This window comes from Vicugna pacos, chromosome X (assembly GCF_048564905.1).
Source record: "Vicugna pacos chromosome X, VicPac4, whole genome shotgun sequence".
Taxonomy (NCBI): Eukaryota; Metazoa; Chordata; class Mammalia; order Artiodactyla; family Camelidae; genus Vicugna; species Vicugna pacos.
This window is the reverse complement of record NC_133023.1, coordinates 41666005-41689510: the sequence shown is the minus strand read 5'-3', so window position 1 is coordinate 41689510 and position 23506 is coordinate 41666005. Positions and strand designations below refer to the sequence as shown.

The following is a 23506-nucleotide window of genomic DNA, read 5'->3' as shown; positions in this document are numbered from 1 at the left end:
ATCCCATGAATCTTTGAAATCAAGACTTTCTCCTAGTATCTATTGGGAGGGGAGTCTTTCCCCATCATTCCTGTCCATCAAGGCTGTCTTCTCACCTTCTCCAAGACAAAGCATGCACGTTCAATGATTTCTGGATACACATCAGTGTATTCACGGATGATATCCCTCAGCATTTCTGGAGGAGAGAGGAGAGAGCACCTGAGCTGAGCGGGGCCCACAGATTGGCAACCTCTTTGCCAGCCCCAGTGAGGGAAGCACAGTCAGTGTCCTTGAGAGGGAAAAAGGAAGACTCCCACCCTGGAAGGAGGGGGTTGGAAGGGAGAGGACCTACAAGCAAAGAGATGTCCACAGAGCACGGAGTGTGGGGAAGGTCAGAGCTCTGAGAGAGGGCGCTGGATGCATACCTGAGCGCTTGATGGGCACCTTTGTGTAATCTTTAAGCATCAGGTACTTGACCAACTTATTCGCCTGGGAAGGAAAAAAGGAAATTGTTAAAGTTATCATTACAGAACACTTGGTTGAATTATAGACGGGGGAACGACGAAAGAAAGAGGAAAAGGGGAGGAGTAACTGGGGAGTTTTAGTTCTTACTCTTTCCTGAAGAAGGGTCACATCTCGGGGCTGTGAGGCACCCAGGTTCTGTGAGGCACGCGAGTTGGGAGAGGGGCGCAGGTTCGGGGAGGGGCGCAGGTTCTGCCAGTCAGGGGGAACTGGCCAATCGGTGGGGATCCAGTCAGGTGGGAGAGGCCAGTCAGTGGGAAGCGGCCAATCGGGTGGCAATGGCCAGTCAGGTGGTAGCGGCCAGTCGGGAGGGCCTTGCCAATCTGGAGGACCCTGCCAGCCTGGTGGAGTCTGCCATCCAGGTGGGGTCTGCCATCCATGTGGATTCTGCCAGGCCAGTGGGTTGGGCCAGACAACTGGACCAGGCCAGACAATGGGGTTTGGCCAGATCACAGGGTTCTGCCAGATCACTGGGTTCGGCCAGATCACTGGGTTCTGCCAAGCAACTGGGTTTTGCCAGGCTGGTGGGGTCTGCCTAGCTGGGGGGCTCTGACGTGCTGGTGGGGTCTGCCTGGCTGGCTGGTTTTGCCAGCCTGATGGATTCTGCCAGGCCAATGGGGTCTGCCAGAGCACATTGGGGGGTGCGCCAGGTGGGTTCTGAGTGGTCACTGGAACTGGTGCAGACCTCCAGGTCCCTGGAGCCAGTGGGGCCCGCCTCTGATCCCCACTGCTGTTCTCTTCCACATTCAAGTTATTAATCTGCATCACCAAAGAGAAGGAAAGTCAGGGTCACCAACTGTTTCTATGTTCTCACCTTATCTATTCCAGGAAGGCCCCCTAAAACCCTCACCTGTAGTGACAGCCTGACCCACTAGCCAATGGTCACCCTGAGTCCTGGGCTTGTCTTTCACTGTCTTCCAGGCAGGAGTTTCATCTCTGAACCAGGCCAGAAGCAACCCAAGGGTGGGGCCTGAGGCTTCTCCTCTTCCTATGTCCACCACTGGCTCTGCTTGTACCACCCTGGACAAATCACTCAAGTCACTCCACCTCTCGGGGACTTAGTTTCCTTCTCTGTAAAGCTGAAACTGTGACCCCTAGCTGGTATGAGGTACTTTGGAGATTTAAGGAGTGAGATAACCTGTGTGAACTTGCTCAGGCCAAGACCTAACACACAGTGGCTACTGTCAAAATGTAAACTGAATTACGTACAGACTATATACATTATGCATTCATGTGTCATCTCCCCAGTAGTCTGCGGACACTCAGAGGACAGGAATGATCACATTCACCTTATCATCCTCTACAACCTACAACAGGCAATTATATACATTTTGTTTTGTTTTGTTTAGAACAAATGAACCACCTCTGAGAAGAAAGGAGAGAACCCAAAGCAAAGTGGAATTAGCAGGGATCTCACCTTGCGGGTCCTCTTGCCCCGAATTATCGTCCTGGACTCCAGATTCTGAGCCTGGGAACCATCTGCTGATGTCTGTGCAGCTGCACCGTCAGATTCACAGATACCTGGGCCTGGGTCAGCCTCTATGTCAGCCTGGGAAGTGGCCATCTTGACCTGATTAACATTCTGGGTCTGGGGATCAGTTGTCGGGGCCTTAGTGGTGTCATTCCAAGCCTTGAAGGCTGTCTTAGGCTGAGTGTTGACCATCTCACTGGCATTGAGAGAGGGAGAGAAATTGTAGGCGGCATTTGGGCCCACCTTAGTAGTGGCATTCTGGGCCTTAAAGGCCATCTCTGACTTGTTGGCAGTTAACTCACTGGTGGTTGCTGCCTGGGAAAAATCATAGACGGCATTTGGGCCCTTTGGGGTGGCATTCTGGGACTTAAAGGCTGCCGTATGGGGGGTGCTGGGAATCTCCTTGGCATTAAGAGCCTGAGAGAAATCATAGGCAGCATTTGGGCCTTTTGTGGAGGCATTCTGGGCCTTAAAGGCTGTCTTAGGCTTAGTGGTAGCTGCTAAAGCCTGCATATCAGCCATCTCACTGGCTGTTGGGGGCTGTGAACTCTGAGGACTAGCATGCGGCCCGCTGGCAGCTGCTGTGGCCTGGTTAGTAGGTGGAGCCTCTGAGATCTGGATGGCCTCCATCAGGGTCTGCATAAGCAAGGTGCTGTCTTCTACAGAGGCCTCAGCCTGCAAATACAAGGGGCAAAAATAAATCTCTGGGAGACTGGGGAGGAGCAGCACAGGGGAGGTGCAGAGGGGTGGTCGGTGCAACAGAGGAGGGCTGAGGCAGAGATCTAGGGGCTTGCGAGGAGTGTAGCCGTAACAAAACGTGTGGTAGGGGCTGAGTGGGGCAGGGGCTAAACAAGGGATGGGGCGCAATGAGGGGAGGGGGCGAAGTGGTGGGGGGTGCTGATCTAGGAGAGAGGTTAGAGCAGAGCACTGCAGAGTGAGGCAGGAGCGCTCAGGAAGAGGAGGTGGAGAAAGAGTGCCACCTCGAGGAGTTGAGGAGAATAAGGGGGTCGCGGGGGGGGGTGGGGAATGCAGGAGAAAGGGAGGGTGGAGGCGGGAGGTTGGGGGAGGGGGCGGCAGAGAGCTCTACAAGCATCAGGACTATAGGAAAAAAATGGTTCCTTACCCAACCCGCATTATCTGGGCAGATTGCCCTGACTACTAACAGGGTCTCCCTTTTCTCTGAGCAGGGACTGAGGGCTGGAAAGGGACGCGACCCTCCCGCCCCCCTTAAGAAGCCATGGGAATTTGGAAAAATGACGGGATCTAGGCACCTAGAAAGCCAAATCGGATCCAGGCGTTTGGACAGCCAAAGAGGGTGGTGGTGGGGAGCAGGGGGAGAAACTGTCGGCTAGGGAAATGGTGGGGTGGGAAGTGGAGATCTCACCTGGAAGCCGAGGAGGCCCGCACCACAGTCCATTTTCTGAGCCATGGTTCTTGTCCCTCTGGCAAGAGCAGAGCCTGGGGGGTGTAGGGGAGGAGTTGGGCGTTATACTCCAGAGGGCAAATGCGAAGAAACGAATTTTGGGAGGATGGTGGTGTTTGAGGTTTCATTGTGGGGACGGATGAGGTGCTGAATGTGAGGAGAACGGGCCAGATCCGAGTGGGAAAAGTGAATGGGTGTCCGGATGGATGTTCTGAATCCCGAGAAGCTACAACGGGGAGAAGCTTCAAATCGGGGTTCGGAAAGCCGATGAGTTCTGAATCCAGGCGGATTGCGTTGGGATTCGCATTTGGGAAATTGAATGGAGTTTTCGAATCAGAAGGAATCGTATAACAGTACAGATCGAGGTCGAGAAATCTGTAGAGATTTTGTACGATGGGAGGGGTTCAGAGAGCGAACAGGGATTCTGAATAAGGGAGGATCGGGTGAGGGGTATGAATCGGGGTTCGGGGAGTGGAAGAGGGATCAGAATCCGGGGTAAAGGGATCGGGATGAAAAATGGGGGGCCCGCACCAGGGGGCAGATGCCCTGTCTGGGGGCTAATTCTCACCTTGCCTCAGGCCCCAACCCCAACCCCCTCGTTGCCTCCCTTCTTCACGACTCAGAGGATCGGGATTGCAGTGCTCGGCTCTCAGCAGCCGCACCCTCTCCTTGTCCAGGAGAAAATGCCAGCGCGGCAGCTAGGACGACCCCGCCTCTTGGCCTAATATACCACCCACCGCCTCAGATGGTTGTACGCATGCGCAAGAACTGACCGACCAAATAAGAGTCCCGCCCGCTTCCCCAACAAAAGCTTCGTCCCCGGGACCGTAGTGCGCATGTGCAGCGGGAAACGGTCCCGCCTCTTTGCCAACACACCACCCCACCACCAACCAGGTCGACAGTATACAGCGGCCCCTCCCCTTCCTCTGTATCCCCTCCCCCAAACAAATGCGCTGAGCCTCTAGATCCCACCCCTTGCCCCACACATCGGCCCCCTACCTTTTCCGCAATGCGTCTCTGCTCTATCCCTCCCCTCTCGTGGCCCCTCCTGTCAGGTTGGCATGCATCTCCACCCCCTAGTCTAGCACCACTTAGGTCACTATTAAGGAGGTCTCTAACTGCAACAAGTGCTAGGCTCCTTATAAAAATAAACTCTTCTACTTTGAGACCCAGGCAAAGGAATGACCAGAGAGAATACATCATTACTGGAGGTAGAAAAAGTCTGTGCATGCCACGTGATTCTGCATGACTCTCCCCCTTCACCCCCCCGTCCCCCGCCAACAGCACCCAGACTCATAAACATTAGCTTCTTTCCTGCCCTTTGTGCAGCTCCAGCTATTTATTTTGTGTGGGGAGGTGGGGAGGAGGGGAGGGAAGGCACAGCTTGTACTTCACAGCACGATCTATGCTGGGGCTTGTTTTCCTCTCGCAGCAGCCCTAGGAAGTGAATGTCAGCATCTCCATTTTACAGATCAAGACGCTGAGGCACAGACACATTGCATGATCTAGACAAGACCACAGAGCCAGTACACAGAAAATGCAGACTGTGAACCTGGATCTTCCAGATCCTAAAACTCACGTTCCACTCGTGCCGGTCCCAGAGACTGAGGCACCCTCCCCTCTTCAGTTTGAGCGACAGATTCACCCCACCTCCCCTGCCCTGTCAACATCTGTCCAAACAAGTAAGGTTTGTGTCCTCTGAGACCTAAGCTCTTGCTCTGCATCTGGGAGGACACAGGGAGAGGCCCCAGCCCCAGCCTGCTCTATGTGGGTCCATAGGTGTAGGAGTTACCCCTTGGGGTCCACTCCCTGCTCCTACTGTCAGGCTTCTTCGCTGTGAGTGGCACAAACACGCTGCCCCTGAGGCATTTCTGGTGCCCACCAGAGTGGCAGGACAATCAGGCACTTGTGTGTCTGAGCCATGACAAGCCCTGATTCAGAGTAAATGTTTGCCCTGGTTCCTTCCAGGGCTGGGCCTCAATCCCAGGGATGGAGTGCTGGGCCAGTGTGTCACTAGCTGTGTGAACCCAGCTTCTCAATATGCAAAATGGGAAGCCAAAGAAGCACTTACTGGGGTCCTACCCTAGGACACATATGCTGCTGTGCTCCCAGAATGACTAGAGAGACTCAAAAAGGCAGAAAATGATATACAGATGTGAAATGACTCAAATTGAACTGACACTTCCCCCAAATCCAGGGCAGATCTTTGTACATTTCACATTTGTTCTGGCATCGGCTCCTGCCAGGAGCCAACATATGAAAGGAAGCTAATGCTAGGAGGAACTGCAGCATTTGGTCCCCAAGGGCCAACATCACTTCTGCCTGGCTGGATGACTTTCCTCATCTGTTGCATAGCAACCTCCTCTGTCAGCTGCCTGTTTTCCTCAGCCCTTCCTCTGTAAAGTGTCTGCACTGGGACGTGATCAGACTCAGGAAAGGAGGTCTGAAACACCATTTTATATGCTTTTTGCTCCCATATCTGTATCTCCAGTCTCGACTTGATCTATGAATTCTAGATCCGTAATCCAACTGCCTACCTCATTTCTGCAATTGGATAGGTCTCAGTATTTTTACAATTAACGGGTCCCGAAGTGATTCCTTTGTATATCTCCCTCCTCACCAAGGATTGTGTTTCTCCTTTAGTAATGACCTTCTCTCTCCATTAGAATAAAAACCTTTAAGGGAGATGGATTTTTGTTTGCTTTATTCATTGCTGTATCCCTAGCACCTAAAATGATGCTTGGCATATTTTATATGCTGAAAAAATATCTGTTTAATGAACGAATGAATCTCACCATCCACCCTGTTGCTTAAGTGCAGAACCCGAGAGGCATTCCTTTTTCTTTCCTGTGATGAATTCACTTACTTTTCCTCATTACATAAATAATGCATATCATCATTAAAAATTCAAATATTACCTAAATATTTTAGATATTAAGTAACCACCACTCCAAATCTCACCACCTTCAGATAACTGCTATTAAGATTTTGATGTTACCTTTTCATATAACTTTATGCATATATATTCTTACATAGTGGGATTATACCATAAATTGCATTTTTACTTAATGCTACCCACTCCTTTCTTTCACCTCTACCCTTATCTGTCAGATATACATTTCAAATAACCATTTTTCTATCTGTCCATATTCAAAAAGTCCTTTTTAAATTGTTTTACAAAAGTTAAGATATTATATATACTTTAATGCGTCTGATTTTTCTTAGTTAATACTAGTCTACCTCTTGTTCATCCTTTTACATTGCTGCATAATATTCCACAATAGGGATGGACTACAATGTATTTAACTATTCCCTCACTGATGGTCATTCATTTTAGTTGCAGGTGTTTTTTGGGGAAGGGGGCACATGCCAACAACATTGCAATTAAATACTTGTACATATATCCTTGTATTTTAAAGCTTAACATTTTTAATCCCATGACATCAGATGTCCAGGAGTAAGACTGACATACTCTACAGTGTTTGGTGTTATAAGACTTTCCCAATTTTCTGCCAATCTGATGTGTATTTTATTGGTATCTCCTTGTGGTTTTAACTTATATTTCTGATAAGTAATGGAACACATATTCATATATTAATGAACCTACTTGATTTCTTTTGTAAAGCACTTGTGTTAAATCTTTTACCTATTTTTCTTTTGTTGTCTGTCTTTGTCTTGATTATTGGGGGACTTCATTTTATACAGTCCTACAGATGCTTACTGAAATCCCTTAGGGCTAGAAGTATTGCAAATTTTTTTTTTACATTTCAGTAAGGTAATACAATGTGTATACTCTATATTACATAACAGTTCCAAATGCAAGAGCCACAAAGGTCAGATATTCACCCTTTCACATTCTCTTAGCAGCTAAGAGAATGTGATCTAGAATTTACCACTGTGGTGGGGTCCTGAAGACCATCCTCAGGTTCAGTGACTCATTAGATGCACTCACAGAACTCAGAAAAGGTGTTATACTCATGGCTACGGTTTATTACAATAAAAGGACACTGATTTAAATTCACAAAGCTAAAAGGCACATAGGACAGAGTCCAGGAGAGACCAGGATGAGCTTCTCTCTCAGTGGAGTTTTATGGCCAGTGCTTAATTCTCCCAGCAAGATGTGTGACAACCAGGAAAGCTCGCCTGAGCCTTGGTGCCTGGAATTTTACTGGAGGTCAGTCAGGTAGGCATGGGACACCCAGGTGGCTGACCTTATTCTTCAGCCTGTGCAGAGGTCAAACTAACATCACAAGGCTCAAGGCCCTACTATAAATCAAACTGTTAACATAAACCATCTGATGTGGCCCAAAGCCCCAGGTGAGCAAAAAACTTTCATCAGGCATTATATGCCAAAGGATTAGAGGTTATCTCCCAGGAGCTTGTCAAGAGCTGGGCCTTTCTTTGGAATATGCAGAAATTTTTTGGAATGCACAGGGTTTGAACATCCCAGACCTGCCCAGTCAAGTCTTTTACTGCACAGTCATAATTCCAACTTAAGACTTGATCTGAAAAGAGTGCTTCAAAGATGCCGTGATGGAATTCAATGCCATTATCTGTGGCAGTGGGATGAGGAACCACAAAAAAATCCAGTTTCTAGGAGCAGCATAGGTAGCAGGGCCAAGGGCAGCAACCGGTATCCAGTGTTCAGTGGTGGCAGCAATGGGATCCAATCAGCTAAAATTTATGGCATGATTTTTGAAATACAGCTGGGTTGGCAGCTCTTAGCAAATTATTGTATTAATTGTGCTACTTTAAAATGTTAAAACAAAATTTTAAATTAATTATAGATACACAGAATATTGCAAAGATAATACAGAGAAGTTCTATGTATCCTTCAGCCGCTTCCCCCAATTGGCACATCTTTGTAACTGTAATACAACAGCAAAACCAGGAAATCAACATTGGCGTAACATGTGTGTATAGTTTTATGTCACTTTATGACAAGTGGAGGTTTCCACAGTAATTACCACAGCAATCAAGATACAGAACTATTCCATCACCACAAATATTTCCCTGTACTACCCCTTTATAGTCACACTCACTGCCATTCCCTCCACTATCTCTAACCCTTGGGAGCCATGAATGGGTTATCCCTCTATCATATAATTTTAACATTTCAAGAAGGTTATAAAATTAGAATCATACAATACGTCACATTTTGAGAGACTTTTTTCACTCAGCATAATACCTGTGAGATACACCCAAGTTGTGTTTTCCCTTTTTATTGCTGTGTACTATTCCATGGTATAGACGTGCCATACATAGGTGGTTTAACCATTCACCCACTGAAGGACATCTGGGTGGTTTCTAGTTTGGGCTCTTAGAATAAGCTCCTATCACCATTTTTGTATAATTTTTTCTATGAACGTAAGTTCTCATTTCTCTGGGATAAATGCCCAAGAGTGCAATTGCTGGATTGTGTAATAAGAACATATTAGTTTTGTAAAAAACTTGCCAAACTTTCCCAGAGTGATTGTATCATTTTACATTCCCACCAACAATGTGTGAGTGGATTTTCTCCAAATCCTTGCCAGCATCTGTTGTATTTTTTAGTCATTCTGATCAATGTAAAATAATAACTCATTGTGGTTCCACTTTACATTTCCCTAATGGCTAATGATGTTGAACATTTTAAACACGTGCTTATTTGCCATCAATATATCCTCTTCAGTGAAATGTTTCCTCATATCCTTTGTCCATTTTCTAATTGAATTGTTTGGTATTTTTCTGTCCTTTTAAAAAAGCATTGAACCTTGAGAATTTATATATTTTATGTACAAGTCCTTTGTCAGATATATGGCTTGCAAATATTCTCTCCCAGTGTGTAGCTTTCAAATTCTTAACAGTCACATGGCAAATTTTTGAGGCAGCCCAATATATTGATTTTTTTTTCCTTTTAAAGATTGTGGGTTTTGTGTCATTTCTAAGACCTTTTGAACAAATCCTAGGATCTGAAGAGTTTATCCTATATTATACTCTAAAAGTTTTATGGTTTTAACTTTCATATGGAAGTCTATCAAAATTTGGATTTAAATTTTGAGTGAGATGTGAGGCCCAGGTCAATTTTCATTTAGGGGAATGGAAGAGGCAGAGCTACGAATATCCATCGAATCATCCCAGCACTATTTGTTTAAAAGACAATCCACCCATTGAATTATTTTTGCAACTTTGTTAAAAATCAGTTGGTCAGTCATACTTGTGTGAGGCTATTTCTGAGTTCTCTGTTTTGGCCCATTGGTCTATGTGTTTATTCATCTATCAATGCCACAATAGTCTTGATTATTGTAGCTATACAATAGTCTTGAAGTTGCACAGAATTTTATTTTTTCTTTTTCAGAATTATTTTATCTATTATTATAGTTCTTCTGTTTTCCCACATATTTTGGAATAATCTATCTCTGCAAAACATCTTGCTGTGATTTTGATATCAAGTGCACTCAACTTGTATCAATTTAGGGAGAATTAACATCTTTTCTACATCGATTCTTCTAATCCCTGAATACAGTATGTCTCTTCTATTGATCTTCTTTGATTTCTTCATCAGAGTTTTGTGTATTCTGTTGTTGTTGGGTAGAATGTTCTATATCAGTTAGATCCTGTTGGCTGATGCTATTGAGTTCTTCTATACCCTCGTTCTGAAGTCTATGTTATTATTAATACCACCACGCCTGCTCTCTTTTGATTAGTATTTGTATGACATATATTTTAACATCTTTTTACTTTCAACCTACTTTTATCCTTATATTTGAACTGAGCTTCTTATAAACAGTGTATAATTTGGTAATGTTTGTTTATCTACTCTGCCAATCTCTGTCTTTTAATTGATGTATTTAAACCATTTACATAGATTTTCGTTGTTGATATATTAGGGCTTAATAGGTCTGCCTTTTTTGTTTTTTGTTTTATGGGGCTTTTCCTCTGTTTTTTATTTCTCTGTTTTCTTTTTCAGGCCTTCCTGTGGGTTAAACTTTTACATAGAATAATGCTATGGTCTGAATGTTTGTGTCCCTTGAAACTTTGTATGTTGAAATCTTAATCCCAAAAGATGATAGATTTAGGAGATGGGCTTTTGGGAGGTGCTTTAGTTATGAAAGTGGAGCCCTCCTGAATGGAATTAGTGTCTCAGAGGCTCCAGAATGATCTCTAGCCCCTTCCACCATTTGAGGACACAGTGAGCAGGTACCCACTCTAAACCAGGAAGAGGGCCCTCACCAAATGAGACCACACTGATGTCTTGATATTGGACTTCTCAGCTTCCAGAACTGTGAGAAACAAATTTCTGTTGTTTATAAGCTACCTAGTCTGTGGTATTTTGTTATAGCAGCCCACATGGAGTAAGACAAATTCTGTTTTGATTTATCAACAACATTTCTGAGTGCATAGCTTTTCATAGACTTTTTTTAGTGGTTGCTACAGGTGCTATAAGTATATGTATGTCATGTATCACAATCCACTCATGGAACATTCTACCAGTTTAGTGAAGTACAGAAACCTAACTTTGTTTACATGTTTTTACCATCATTTATAATATAAATTCATAATATAATTTATATATATATATATATATATATATATATATATATATATATATATATATATATAAAATTGTCTTAAATACTTCCTGTACATACATTGAGAACAACAGTGGTATAATTCTTCAATCATCAAACATAATTTAAGATAACTCAAGAGGAAAAGGAAAGCCTATTATGTTTACCTTTATTTTATTCTTTTTATTATCCTTTCTTTCTTACTGATGGTCCAAGATTCTTTTATCATTTTCTCTTTTTCAAGAACTTCTATTCAGCCATTATTTTAGGGTAAGTAGGTTGGTGACAAATCCTGTTAGTTTTCTGTCTTCTGAAAATGTTTTGATTTCCTTCTCTTCATTACTGAAGAATATTTTCATTGGGTAGATAATTCCATGTTGACAGTTTGTTTCTTGTGGCACTTGAAAAATGTTATGGCTTCTATGGTTTCTAATGAGAAATCTGCTGTCACCGATCTGGTGTTCTTCTACAGATAAAGGGTCATTTCTCTCTCTGGTGCCTTTTAAGATTTTTTTATTTCTCCCTTTAGCTTTCAGAAGTTTGAAAATGATGTGTCTAGGTGTGAATTTCTTTGACTGTATCCTGTTTGAAGTTTGCTCAGCTTCTTGAATATGTCTGATTATGCTTTTTTCCAAATTTGGGAAATTTTCAGACACTTTTTCAGCCCATATGATGACACCTATGTTAGATCTTTTGCAATGGTCCAAGAAGTGCCTGAGGTTGTTTACTTTTGTTTTTCAGCCTATTTTCTCTCTGTCAGATATGATAATTTTTATCATTCCACCTTCAAGTTCACTAATTCATTCTTCTGTCATCTTATTCTGCTACTGAGCTCATCTATTGGTACTGCTGTTGAGTTCATCTATTAATTAAGTTCATTTACTGGATTTTTCAGTCTTAAATTTCTTTTTGATTCTTCTTTATACCTTCTATTTCTTTTGGAGACTTTCTATTTCTTTGCTAAGACTTTCTATTCTTTTACATGCTCTATGAACAACTGCTCACTGAAACATTTTTATCATGGCTGTTCAAAAACCCTTGTAGATGATTCTAATATCTGTGTCATCTTGGTGGTGGTGTGTGTTGGCTGTCTTTTCTCATTCAAGTTGTGATTATCACAATTCTTGACATGACAAGTGATTTTCAATTGCATCCAGGGTATTTTGCATCTTATGACATAAGGATTTGAATCTTATTAAATCTTCTGTTTTATCACATGTGGGTGGAAGTCCACATTCTCACTCAGCCTTCATTGACACCTGGGAGAGAGGGGCTCCTTGTTACTGAGGGCTAAGTGAGAGTTCCAGCTCCATATTAAGCTTCTACTGATACCACCCTGACTGGGGGAGACTTGGATGCCTAATTACATGAGGAATGTGTATCACTGCTAGTGCTTGGTGCTGATAAAATCCTGACTCTCCACTAGGTCTTCTTCGGACATGACCCCAATGGTTAAGGGGAGGAGTATCTCATTATCACCCATTAGAGAAGATCCAGGCTCCCCACATGGTCTCTAACATTGTGGGGATTGGGCTGTTCCCACTTCCCATTCACCCTTCTCTAACATTCCGTCAGGAGATTTGAGACCTCAGTACAGCCTGGCAAGAGTAGAAGTACAGGGTCTCTAGTCGGCTTTTGCTAGTAGGGGTGGGGCCAGTTTTTCTTCTGGTATTTAGCTAAAGTAGAGGACTTATTGTCTAAAAAATTTTTTCTGGTCTCACTATGGTGCCTTTGTCTTTCGGATATAGAGAGATTAAACTTATATTGGAGCTGTTTGTGTGTGTGTGTGTGTGTGTGCCCTATGGTGTTTCCAGTTTGCCAGCTTCTCCAGCATCTGGTCTGGGATATATGTGGCAAAAGAAAACCCAGGAAACTCACCACCATGTCATTGCTTGGTATCCAAGTTCCCTAGAGAGTATGCCATCTTAATTCCTACTTTCAGGGTCTAACCATGTTTGGTTTATACATAATGCCCAGGGACAAACAGGGAAAAGTACATCTATCTGATTTACTCCTTTCTACTGGAAGAGGAAGTTCCTAATTTTAGTATTTTTTTATTGTAACTATTGAGATTTCTAATTTAAAATCATTCAATAAAAATAATTTGATCACTTATTTTGCTATATATATTGCACTTATTTTGATGTCTTATATAACTTGCTGAAACATCTAGACAATATTGGGTCATAATCTCAATAAATAACAACTCTTTCTTTTTCTTGAAATGACTTTACCACTTCACAGTTTAGAATGTTTGTTGCTTTTTAATTAGTTTCTAAACATCATGTTCAGTAGTTTATTTCTCTTCCTATTTTACTTACCATTATTCATATCTCTCTCTGCCTTTTCACCAAATCTAACCCATCACCTATTTCTGTTGATTTTACCATTTTAAGTATGTCTTGATTCCATTTTATTCTTTCAATTTTCATCATCTTCTTGTTAGAAGGGAGCATGAAGAGAGGGAGTAACAGTGAGAGAAAAATTGAAAAGAGACGAGATGGTGAGGAAGAGAGGGAGGAAGGAAAGAAGCACAAAGAAAACAGGAATAAAAGAAATAAGTGGGGAGAGGGTATAGCTTAAGTGGTAAAGTCCATGCTTAGCATGCATGAGGTCCCGAGTTCAATCCCCAGTACCTCCTCTAAAAATAAATAAATAAACTCATTACCTCCCCCCACCACAAAAAAGCTAAACAAAAAGACTATGTAAAAAATAAAAAGAATAAGTGAAATAGCAGTTGCAAGTAAATGGTATGATTAAGATAAGGAGAAATAAGAGAATGCAGAAAGAATGGATACTAAGTTGAAATTTAAAAAGCAGGAGGAAAGAGAAAAAGGAAGTAGAATGCAGAAGGGAAAAGAGATGTAGGACGGAAGAGTGTGAGAGAGGTGGAAGCAGACAGAGAGATTCCAGGTAGATGAAGAAGAAAGGAAAATAAACAAGGAGAAGGAAGAAAAAGAGGAAGAGGGAGGAAGAGAAAATAACGAGGGAGAAAAGAGAAGTGTTTGAAATAAGAAGGGCAGAGAGGAGGAAGGGGAAAGGGAGCAGAGGGAAGCGGGGTGGAAGAGGAAGAGGGGGAAAAGTGATGGGGAATCACACTTCACTAATGGCAGATTTCACTCTGCAGAGAAAAGAAGGCTTAATTTTAGAAGTTCTCCCTTTTTCTTCTTCTCAAATCCCCAGCTCCCTTTGCATTTGGTACCCACCGAAGTGCCAGAGGTCATTTCTCACAGGACATCACTCTTGCCTGGAGGTAAGACCACTGTGGTTTTCAACTAGTAAGTGCCACATGCTCTGCATTTTGAAGAGATAAATTTGTTTAGGATACTCAGCATTTATCACATACTTTCTGCTCCTGGTTGTTCATCGGGTATGAATATTCTCTGACAAATTTAGGTATGCAGGAAATGTAAGGTTTCTTTTTCTCTGCAACTCAACTTGAATTCTATGTCAAGTTCCCAATCTACTGAGTGGTTGAAACTCAACTCCATCAGTGTGGATGGAGTTCCTCTCACCCCATTCATTAGAGTTATATCTAAGTTATGGTATCTTATATGTCAAAACACCAGGATGGGTGATGTATGTTGAGTATCACATATGCATCCTGGCATTACATGCTGTCATATCTGGTTCATCAAAGTTTGTCCAAGCAGGTAGCTGTTGAGTTGAGCCTCATTCTTTACTACAAAGCCCCCCGAAGGTCTGACTGTCTCTGAGGGTGTGATGTATAAACAACTCATATACATAGGAACTATTCTGCTGCCTCTATCATATGCTGGGGATTGTTCATCCCTGTGAGACTGTCTTTACTTAACATATTCCTCTTATACTCCCATGATATCCTGAGCTGAGAGGAACCATATGAGGAAGCCTAAAGCTCCGAATGCCTATAGACACCACACAACCACTTCTATTTTGTGGTCTTGTCCTCTTCCTGGCTTTATCCTGGAAGTGAGGCACCAGGACACAATGCTAGAGGATCCTACAAACCTATCTAGGTTCTCTTCCCATCCTGGAATATAAGGTCTCTGTTTCTCCTTTTTACAGGAACCCACAATATTTACTGACTCCTTGCTTCTTTTTTGCTTTTCCTTTCAACAGAATGAATGTGAGACTAGAGGTACAGCCTTGAAAAGAAGTGCTAACAACAACAAAAAGCTGAATAAACTAAAACTCAATGACTTTTTCTTGGACCCGACAGAGAAATGAGGTTTCAGAGCAAACAAACATCCTGAAATATTGAGGGGCAGGCGAATCAAGAGTCACAGATGAGATATGCTTACCTAAAGCAGAAGCCACTGAAGCCATAAACTTGTAGGTACTCTGAAAGAAACTTCTGAAAGACTGCTAGAAGTTGAGTGTGAACCAGAGTGAGAGTGAGAAACTCCTGGGAGTGGTAGTCTTGTGGGGGAAGCACACTTTCATGGGTTTTATTTCCAGGAATCTCACCAGTTTCTTATGGTAAAGATCCAAGAAAGACAGAGGAGGGGAAGAGTCCTTGTGAATATCCTTGTGGAATATGCCCTGAGCCTTCACCATAACAAAGGTCTACTTTCCAAGAGGAGAGACTACCAGAGCCTTGTCCTATAGCCATGAAGGAAGGACATTTTTCTTCTCACTCCAGCCGTGTTCTAGCTTTCCTGTCTCATCTAATGTAGGGGGAGAGTGGGGGGGGCTATACAAGAAGAAATACCTGTAAAGGTCATAAGCCTGAGTCAAAGACCTACTAAAACACTGTGATTTAATTGGAATATTAGAAAATACTCCCTTTCTCCCACACCATGACACCATACCAACAGAGCTCCAGTATAATAACAGTGGATTATAGCTGAATGACTTACAAGATGACTCTCTAAGGAAGCCCAAAGTCAAAAAAGGAGACAAAAATCAAAGACACTAGGGATAAACAACAAGGTCCTACTATACAGCACAGGGAACTATATTCAATGTCTTGTAATCTATGGTGGAAAGGAATATGAAAAAATATATGTGTGTGTATAACTGAATCACCAAGCTATACACCAAAGACTAACATAACACTGTAAACTGATTATACTTCAATAAAAAAATCAAGGGCACTAGAGGAATGTGAAGCCTCTGTCACCTATTGCTAAAGTAAACTTTAAACAAAGCCCAACTCTTAGCAAGACTAACATAAATCTTCACACTAGAGGCCTCTCTATCTCAGTTCCTATTACCTAAAACATGTCCAGCTTTCAACAAAAACTTACAAGGCACACCAAATGGCAAGAAGAAAAAGTCTGAAGAGATAAAGCAAGCATCAGACTCAGATATGACAGAGCTGCTGGCATTATTAGACAGGAAATTTAACCATAGTTGATATGTTAAAGGAGCTAATGAATAAAGCTAACAACATGCAAGCACAGATGGGTAATATAAGTAGAGAGATGGAAATCCTGAGAAAGAATCAGAAGAAAATGCTAGAAATAAAAAAAATTAATATAACAGAAATGAAGACTGCCTTTGATGGGCTTATTAGTAGAATGGACACGGCTGAGGAAAGAATTTGTGAACTTGAAGTTAGGGCAAGAGATACTTCCCAAACTAATATATAGATAAAAAGAAGAAGAAAAATAAAGAGAACAGAACATTCAAGAACTGTGGAAAAACTTCAAAGGATGCAACATATGCCAGAACACCAAAGGAGAAAAAAAGAATGGAACAGAAGAATATTCCAAATAATAATGGCTAAGACTTTTCCAAATTAATGAAGACAACAAATCATAGGTCCCAGAAGCTCAAGAAGGTAAACATTAAAAAATTTACACTGAGGCACATCATATTCAAACTGCAGAAAACCAAAACAAAAAGAAACTATTGAAAGAAGTCATAGGAAAAAATTTTTTCTAAGTATATATATAGTGGAACAAGGATTAGAATTACAGAAGACTTCATCAGAAACCATGCAAGCAAGAAAAGAGTGGAATGGAATATGTAAACTGTTAAAAAGAAAAAAACCTACTGACCTAGATTTCTGTATCTAGCAAAAGTATCCTTTAAAAGTGAAGGATATATAAAGACTTTCTCAGACAAACAAAAACTGAAGGAATTCATCACCAGTAGACCTGCCCTGCAAGAAGTGTTAAAAGATTTCTTTCAGGCACAAGGAAAATGATATAGGGCAGAAACCTAGATCTACACAAAGACAGGAAGAGCATTGGAGAGGGGATAAATAACGCTTTCCTTCAAAGAGGAAATCAAAACTGCAATTACAGATATTTTGGGATGCTGTAATCAAAGAAAATTTATGCTAATACATTTTTTCATTTTCAAGCAACTACGTGCAATTCACTAAAGAAATATCTCCAACACAAACGTATAGCAAGGATAAAAGGATGAAATAAGTTATGGCACATAATTAATAAACAAATGAAAATTTATTAATATTAGACATAGTACTTTAAGGCAAAACATTATTTTAGATAAAAGCTCACTGCATAATGTAAACAGAATAATATACAAATAATAATTTAATAGATGTGTAAGAAAGAATAATAAAACCAAAACCATAGCATGAGATTATAACATCCCTTTCTAAGGATAGACTAATCATTGAAATATGATTCTTAAAACTCTTACAAAGATACCGTGCATTGAGGCCCAAGCATAAAACATAATGGCGTCTCAGAATGAGCATTATGGAATTCTTAAAACTAGCTTCCATGTTTTCTGGACTGGAGCTAAATTGATTTCATCTCCTTCATTACATATGTACAAGAATTTAGAAAGAAAATTTAAAGTACTGTATGCTATGAGGTGATGCATATTGTGATAAGTGCTGGAGAAATAATGATGAGCAAAAACACATGTATTACAATGGAATACTATTCAGCCATAAAAAAGAATAAAATAATGCCATTTGCAGCAACATGGATGGATTTGGAAATTGCCATTCTAAGTGAAGTAAGCCAGAAAGAGAAAGAAAAATACCATATGATATGTGGAATTTTAAAAGCAAAAGCACAAATGAACTTATTTACAAAACAGAAACAGACTCACATAGTAAACAAACTTATGGTTACCAAGGGGAAAGGGGATGGGAAAAGACAAATTGGGAGTTTGAGATTTCCAGACATTAACTACTATATATAAAATAGATAAACAACTAGGTCCTACTGTATAGCACAGGGAACTATATTCAATGTCTTGCAGTAATCTATAATGAAAAAGAATATGAAAAGGAATATATGTATGTATATGTATGACTGAAACATTATGCTGTACACCAGAAACTGGCTCATTATAACTAACTATATACAGTTCAATTTAAAAAACCACAAGTGTTACCTGCTTTCAAAGACTAATGGATCTCAGTCTAATGTAATCAAAACTGAGCCCAGTCAGGCTCATACAATTTTAAGAAAGTTAACCGAGTTTTTGATGCCAATTTGCATCATGGGAGCAGCCAAAGTGACATCTAGAGATTACATTAAATGATCCTGGCATAAACTTAAATAGGTTACATCTTCCTTCATACTCCACATTTCCCTTTCAGTTAATTTCTCCCTCCCATCACTGAGCAATTAACGTTCTATTAATAAGCAGAAGAATGTTACCAGGAGAGACAAGATGAAGAACCCTGCAAACAGGACCTGCACACACAGTTTGAGGATGTTTGTTTGATATTTATCAGATGGTCTTGCCTTACGGGCTCTTGGGGTCTTGTGACATAGAGGCCCTCTATCATTTGCACTTGCAAATCTAGAGGTATATCTGAATGTTCTCAGATACCTGGGATATGATTTAGCTCCATATGTGTCTTTTAATGTTCAACATCAATATAAAACTTATAAACCACCTAATTTGAGAATTACGAACCATGAACAACAACTATAAGAGATATGGAGCTGGACTTACACAAGTCATCACCCGCTTCAGCTTTATGGCATTTCCTGATTTCATTTTATGAAACAAAGATCATCTGAAAAACACTGGGGAAATGGTCCACCAACTCCAACACTGTACACCCACATCCACATTCACAATGGTAATTAGCATACTCCATCTGAAACTGTTGTAGTACATGGTGTTACATCACAATTATTTTGACATAACATTTTCCACAACATTAAAAAGCCTTTGCAAACTTCTTTATAATAACTGTGTAATATCCAGTGATATAAATTTACCTATGGCTAATTAACAAAAGTATTATTTCTATTTATTTTTATTTACTATATTATCGTTGTGGTGATTTTTCCCCCCTACAAACTTCTCAGCACATCTTCAATTATTTTCTTAGGGTACATTATTAGAAATGGCATTACTAAGTCAAAGGTATATAAACTATTTTAAGGCTGTTACTCAATAATAACAAAATGCTTTCCAGAAAGATTTTTATCAATGCTAGTGATATAGAAGAGTTCTCATGTACCCTTGATAAGTACTGAGTATTTGCTTTAAAAATATTTTTCAGTTTGAGAAACAAAATATTTAATTGATTTAAATAGTATTTCCTTCATGACTAATAAAATGGAACACACTTTCTGCAAGAGTCCTTTAAATATTAAGGATATTAACCTTATATTTATCACATCTATTGCAATTTTTTTAAGTTTATGGCTTGGCTTTCCTCTTAATTTTGTTTATGAATTCTTGATCTAATAAAAAATGTAAACCATATACTTTCATTTCCATTGTCATAGCTTCTTTTTCTTTTAATGCTGCAAATGTCCTTCCCAATCCAAAAGCCAAATAAATCATTCATTTTTTTCTGGAAATTAATTTGGAAGTGTGTATTTAGGACCTAAAAATATCTGTGCTTTCTCAGTAATTTACCTTTCAAGATTGTGCTCTAATTGGGGAATTACAAAAATCTGAACTATCTGGATGATTTTAATGACAGAAGCATGTTTCTATGGCAGTATAAAGTAAGAAAATACTTGAATACAAACTCAGCAGGATATTGAATGGGACTTTTACACTTGCCTCTGAGTTCTGGTTAAAGCCACAGAGCTTAAAAAAAAAGATGCCAATGCCAAGTATCTCCAAATCCTAAAAAGAGTCACCAAGGAGTCCTGAACATATTCCTATAGGGCTTAGGCAAGGAGAGCTGACTAGTCATGCTACTGATACTTATCCCATTCCTTCTCATCCCAAATGTACTTGGAAACTAGAAGGAATTAGAGCACAATTTACAGTGTTATGAGTCCTTGCCTTGGGAGTGTTTTCCCCTCTTGAGGAAGGGAAGGGCATGCAACTCTCTTGCCAAAGCCATGAAGAGGGATCCAAAGAATCACTTATAGAGACTGAGGGAACCTGCATGAAATAAGAGAGGGAAGTATTTTATCACATTGTGGATATCCAACAGTGTCTCTCTAGACTGGAATTTCTGATGATTACTAAGGTTTGACTTGCTCCTAAAGGCTTTTCTACATTAAGTGCATGCCTATAGCTTCTCTTCCCCATGTCTCCAACCATACTGAATAAATTTTTTTATACTGAAGTATAGTTGATTTATAATATTATATTAGTTTAAGGTATACAATATAGTGATTCAATATTTTTATAGATTATACTCCATTTAAAGTTATGATAAAATAATGGCTATATTTCCCTGTATTGTACAATACATCTTTGTAGCTTATTTATCTTATACATAGTAATTTATACCTCTTAACCCCCTACCTCTACCTTGCCCCTCCCCCAACCCCTCTCCCCACCAGTAACCACTAGCTTGTTCTCTGTATCTGTCTGTGAGCGTGTTTGTTATATTCATTCGTTTTATGTTTTAGATTTCCACATATAGGTAATAACATACAGTATCTGTCTTTCTCTATCTGACTTATTTCACTAAGCATAATACCTTCTAGGTCTATCTATGTTGTTGCAAATGTCAAAATTAACCATTTTTTTTAGAATTTCATTCTTTTTTATGGCTAATATTCCACTGTATTTATTTAGCACATATTCTTTACCCATTCAACTGTTGATGGACACTTACATGTTGCTTCCATATCTTGACTATTGTGAATAACGCTGCTATCTATGAACATTGGGGTGCATGTATCTTTTTGAATTAGTGTTTTCACTTTCTTCACATATATACCCAAGAGTGGAATTGCTGGGTCATATGGTAGTTCTAATTTTAGTTTTTCAAGAAACCTCCATACTGTTTCCCACAGTGGCAGCAATGATTTACATTCCCACCAATGGTGTATGAGAGTGCCCTTTTCTTCACATCCTCTCCAACATTTGTTATTTGTAGACTTTTTCATGATGGCCATTCTGACAGATGTGAGGTGATATATCGCTGTGGTTCTGATTTGCATTTTTCTGATGATTAGCAATGTTGAGCAACATTTGAACTCTGGTGGAAAGATAATTCATGATTACTACATTCATAGGGGTTATCTCTGTTGATGAATTTTCTGATGTTAACAAGATCTGAAGCCTGGCTAAAAGCTCTTCAATGCTCTTCACACATGTTTTGTCACCATCATGACCTTCTTGGTGACTTATGATCCCTGAAATTGAACTGAAGTTATGATCATGTAACCCACATCATAGGCTGCTTGACCTACATGTATGAATTCATCTTAATGTAGGACGGTGTCTAAGATTAGAGCACAGTTACTCTAACATTTATTATAGTCTTGGAGCCAATCCTGTGAGTATCCATCCCAAGCCTTAAACATCTATCTTTTAAAGCAGGTTAATCTGCCTCTTTTACCTGTTTTTATACTCAGAAGTTTAAGTTCGGAGTCATGAAGAGTTACCCTTGGAATATGCGGTCACATTTCCTGTAATCCAAAATCTTCCTCAAATCCCTGGCTTTGAATAAATTTCTTGCTCTTGTTCAGACTCTTTCTCCTCATCTGATAACAAAAATTTTTAAAGTACGACTGTCACTTACATCAGATATTTGGCGGTAGTGAGGAAATCAACCAGCTCAAAGGAGAGGAGGGGAAAAGAAGAAGAAGAGGAAGAGGAAAGGGAAAGGAAAGAATTATCTAACAAGTCTTCACCATATAGCTTCCTAAGAGGCAATCAGAGGCTGGTGTTACCCTCTAAACTGACAAAAACACTAAAAAGGTGGGGACAAAATATGAAATAATTGTTTTCAAGACACTGGACATCACCAAGTGAAAACCAGTGATCCCTGAGAGATGAGGGAATATCTTTACAACTTGGGGGAGTTTCCAGTTCGTGCAATGAGGGAGAATGCAGTTGAAGCCCAGAGGATTCAGAGATGAAACCAGAAAGACCGAGGCAGCTAGAGTTCAGAGAAGAGAATATCAAAAAGGAGAGAGCTGCACTTAGGGAGAACTCCTGAGATCTTTGAAGGACTGCCATAAAGTATTCAGCAGAGTACTGATAAGTGAATGCATATAAGGAAATTACCCAAGGCTGGTGAAAGAACGATCTGAAAAGATTAGATGGAACAAGTGTCAGAAGCTCAAACAGGTCTGGAGATCATGCCTATTTCCACAATTCAGAACAGAAAAACTCACAATTCATGAGGCATGAGGTACTCAGATGGGTCTTGCCTCAGTAGGCTGAGATAGTTTAACTTAATGCAAAACACTGTTGTGGTCCTGCCCAATAAATCTTAAAAGCAAGACTCGAAAAAGATTTAACTGCTCCCAAATAACTATCTCATAATAAAGTTCAAGGTGCATAATAATACAAAAATGTCTAGCACCAAAAGGTAAAAATGTATACCAAAATTTTACCAAAAGATAAAATTCAAAATGCCTGGCATTCAATAAAAAACGACCAGGCATACAAAGCAGCAGAAAACTGGGGCCCATCACAAGGAGAAAAATCAATCAATCCAATCGATCTAGAACTTACATAGATGCTAAATTTATTAGACAAGCACATTAAAAAGTTATTATAACTATGTTCCATATGTCCAAAAGGCTAGAAAAAAGAGTGGTCATGTTAAGTAGAGAAATGAGATATATTTAATAAGGTACAAATCACCAGTCTAATGACAAAAATCATAGTAATTGAAATGAAAAATACACTGAATGGAATTCAGTAGTAAACACTAGCAAACTTGAAGACATAACGATAGCAAATACTCTAAGTAAAAATTAAGACTTAAAAACAAATAGTGCTTAAGTGCTCTTGTTCGTGCTGTTTCCTCTTTTGGGAACACCTTTCCCTCATCCCAACCATCCATCCATCCTGCATCCAGTTAACTGTGAATCTGCCTTCAGATCTTAATTCAATCATCACCTCCTTCTTTGATCTCCCTGAGTAGATCAAATTCTCTTTAAACCTATTCACAGAACCCCGTATTTCCCCTCTAAAGCAGTGTCAACTTCACAAAAATTTGGTCTGTGATTAACGTCTGTCTTCTTCACAAAACAGTAAGCTCCATGAGGGCAGAGAAAACATGTCTACTTTTGCTTATCATGATATCCTCAGCATCTGAAACTGTGCCAATCATGTAGTGTTCCTGCACCCCGAAGCTTGTATCTATCACCTCTAGGATATTAATCTATTAATTATACCTCTCGCCCATATCTTCAATCTCTCTTTCTCTACTGGCTGTATCCTACCCAACATCTCTTCTTCCTTACTAAATAA

At 40.5% G+C, this 23506-nt stretch overlaps 1 protein-coding gene across 2 annotated transcripts in view; it reads right to left on the bottom strand.

Annotated features, from left to right (window-relative positions):
* Positions 1-23506, bottom strand: part of MAGED1 (MAGE family member D1) — a 63677-nt gene that overhangs the window by 2701 nt on the left and 37470 nt on the right. The window contains exons 1-6 of one of the 2 annotated variants that reach the window (XM_072956041.1): positions 3964-4139; positions 3357-3430; positions 1919-2647; positions 592-1260; positions 405-468; positions 96-175 (exon numbers count right to left, since the gene is read on the bottom strand). In XM_072956041.1, coding sequence (XP_072812142.1) covers positions 96-175; positions 405-468; positions 592-1260; positions 1919-2647; positions 3357-3401 — 1587 coding nt within the window. In that variant the 5' untranslated portion in view covers positions 3402-3430; positions 3964-4139. Of the gene's footprint in view, positions 1-95; positions 176-404; positions 469-591; positions 1261-1918; positions 2648-3356; positions 3431-3963; positions 4140-23506 lie in introns of those variants that run through there. The other variant, XM_072956042.1, reaches the window with a different exon arrangement.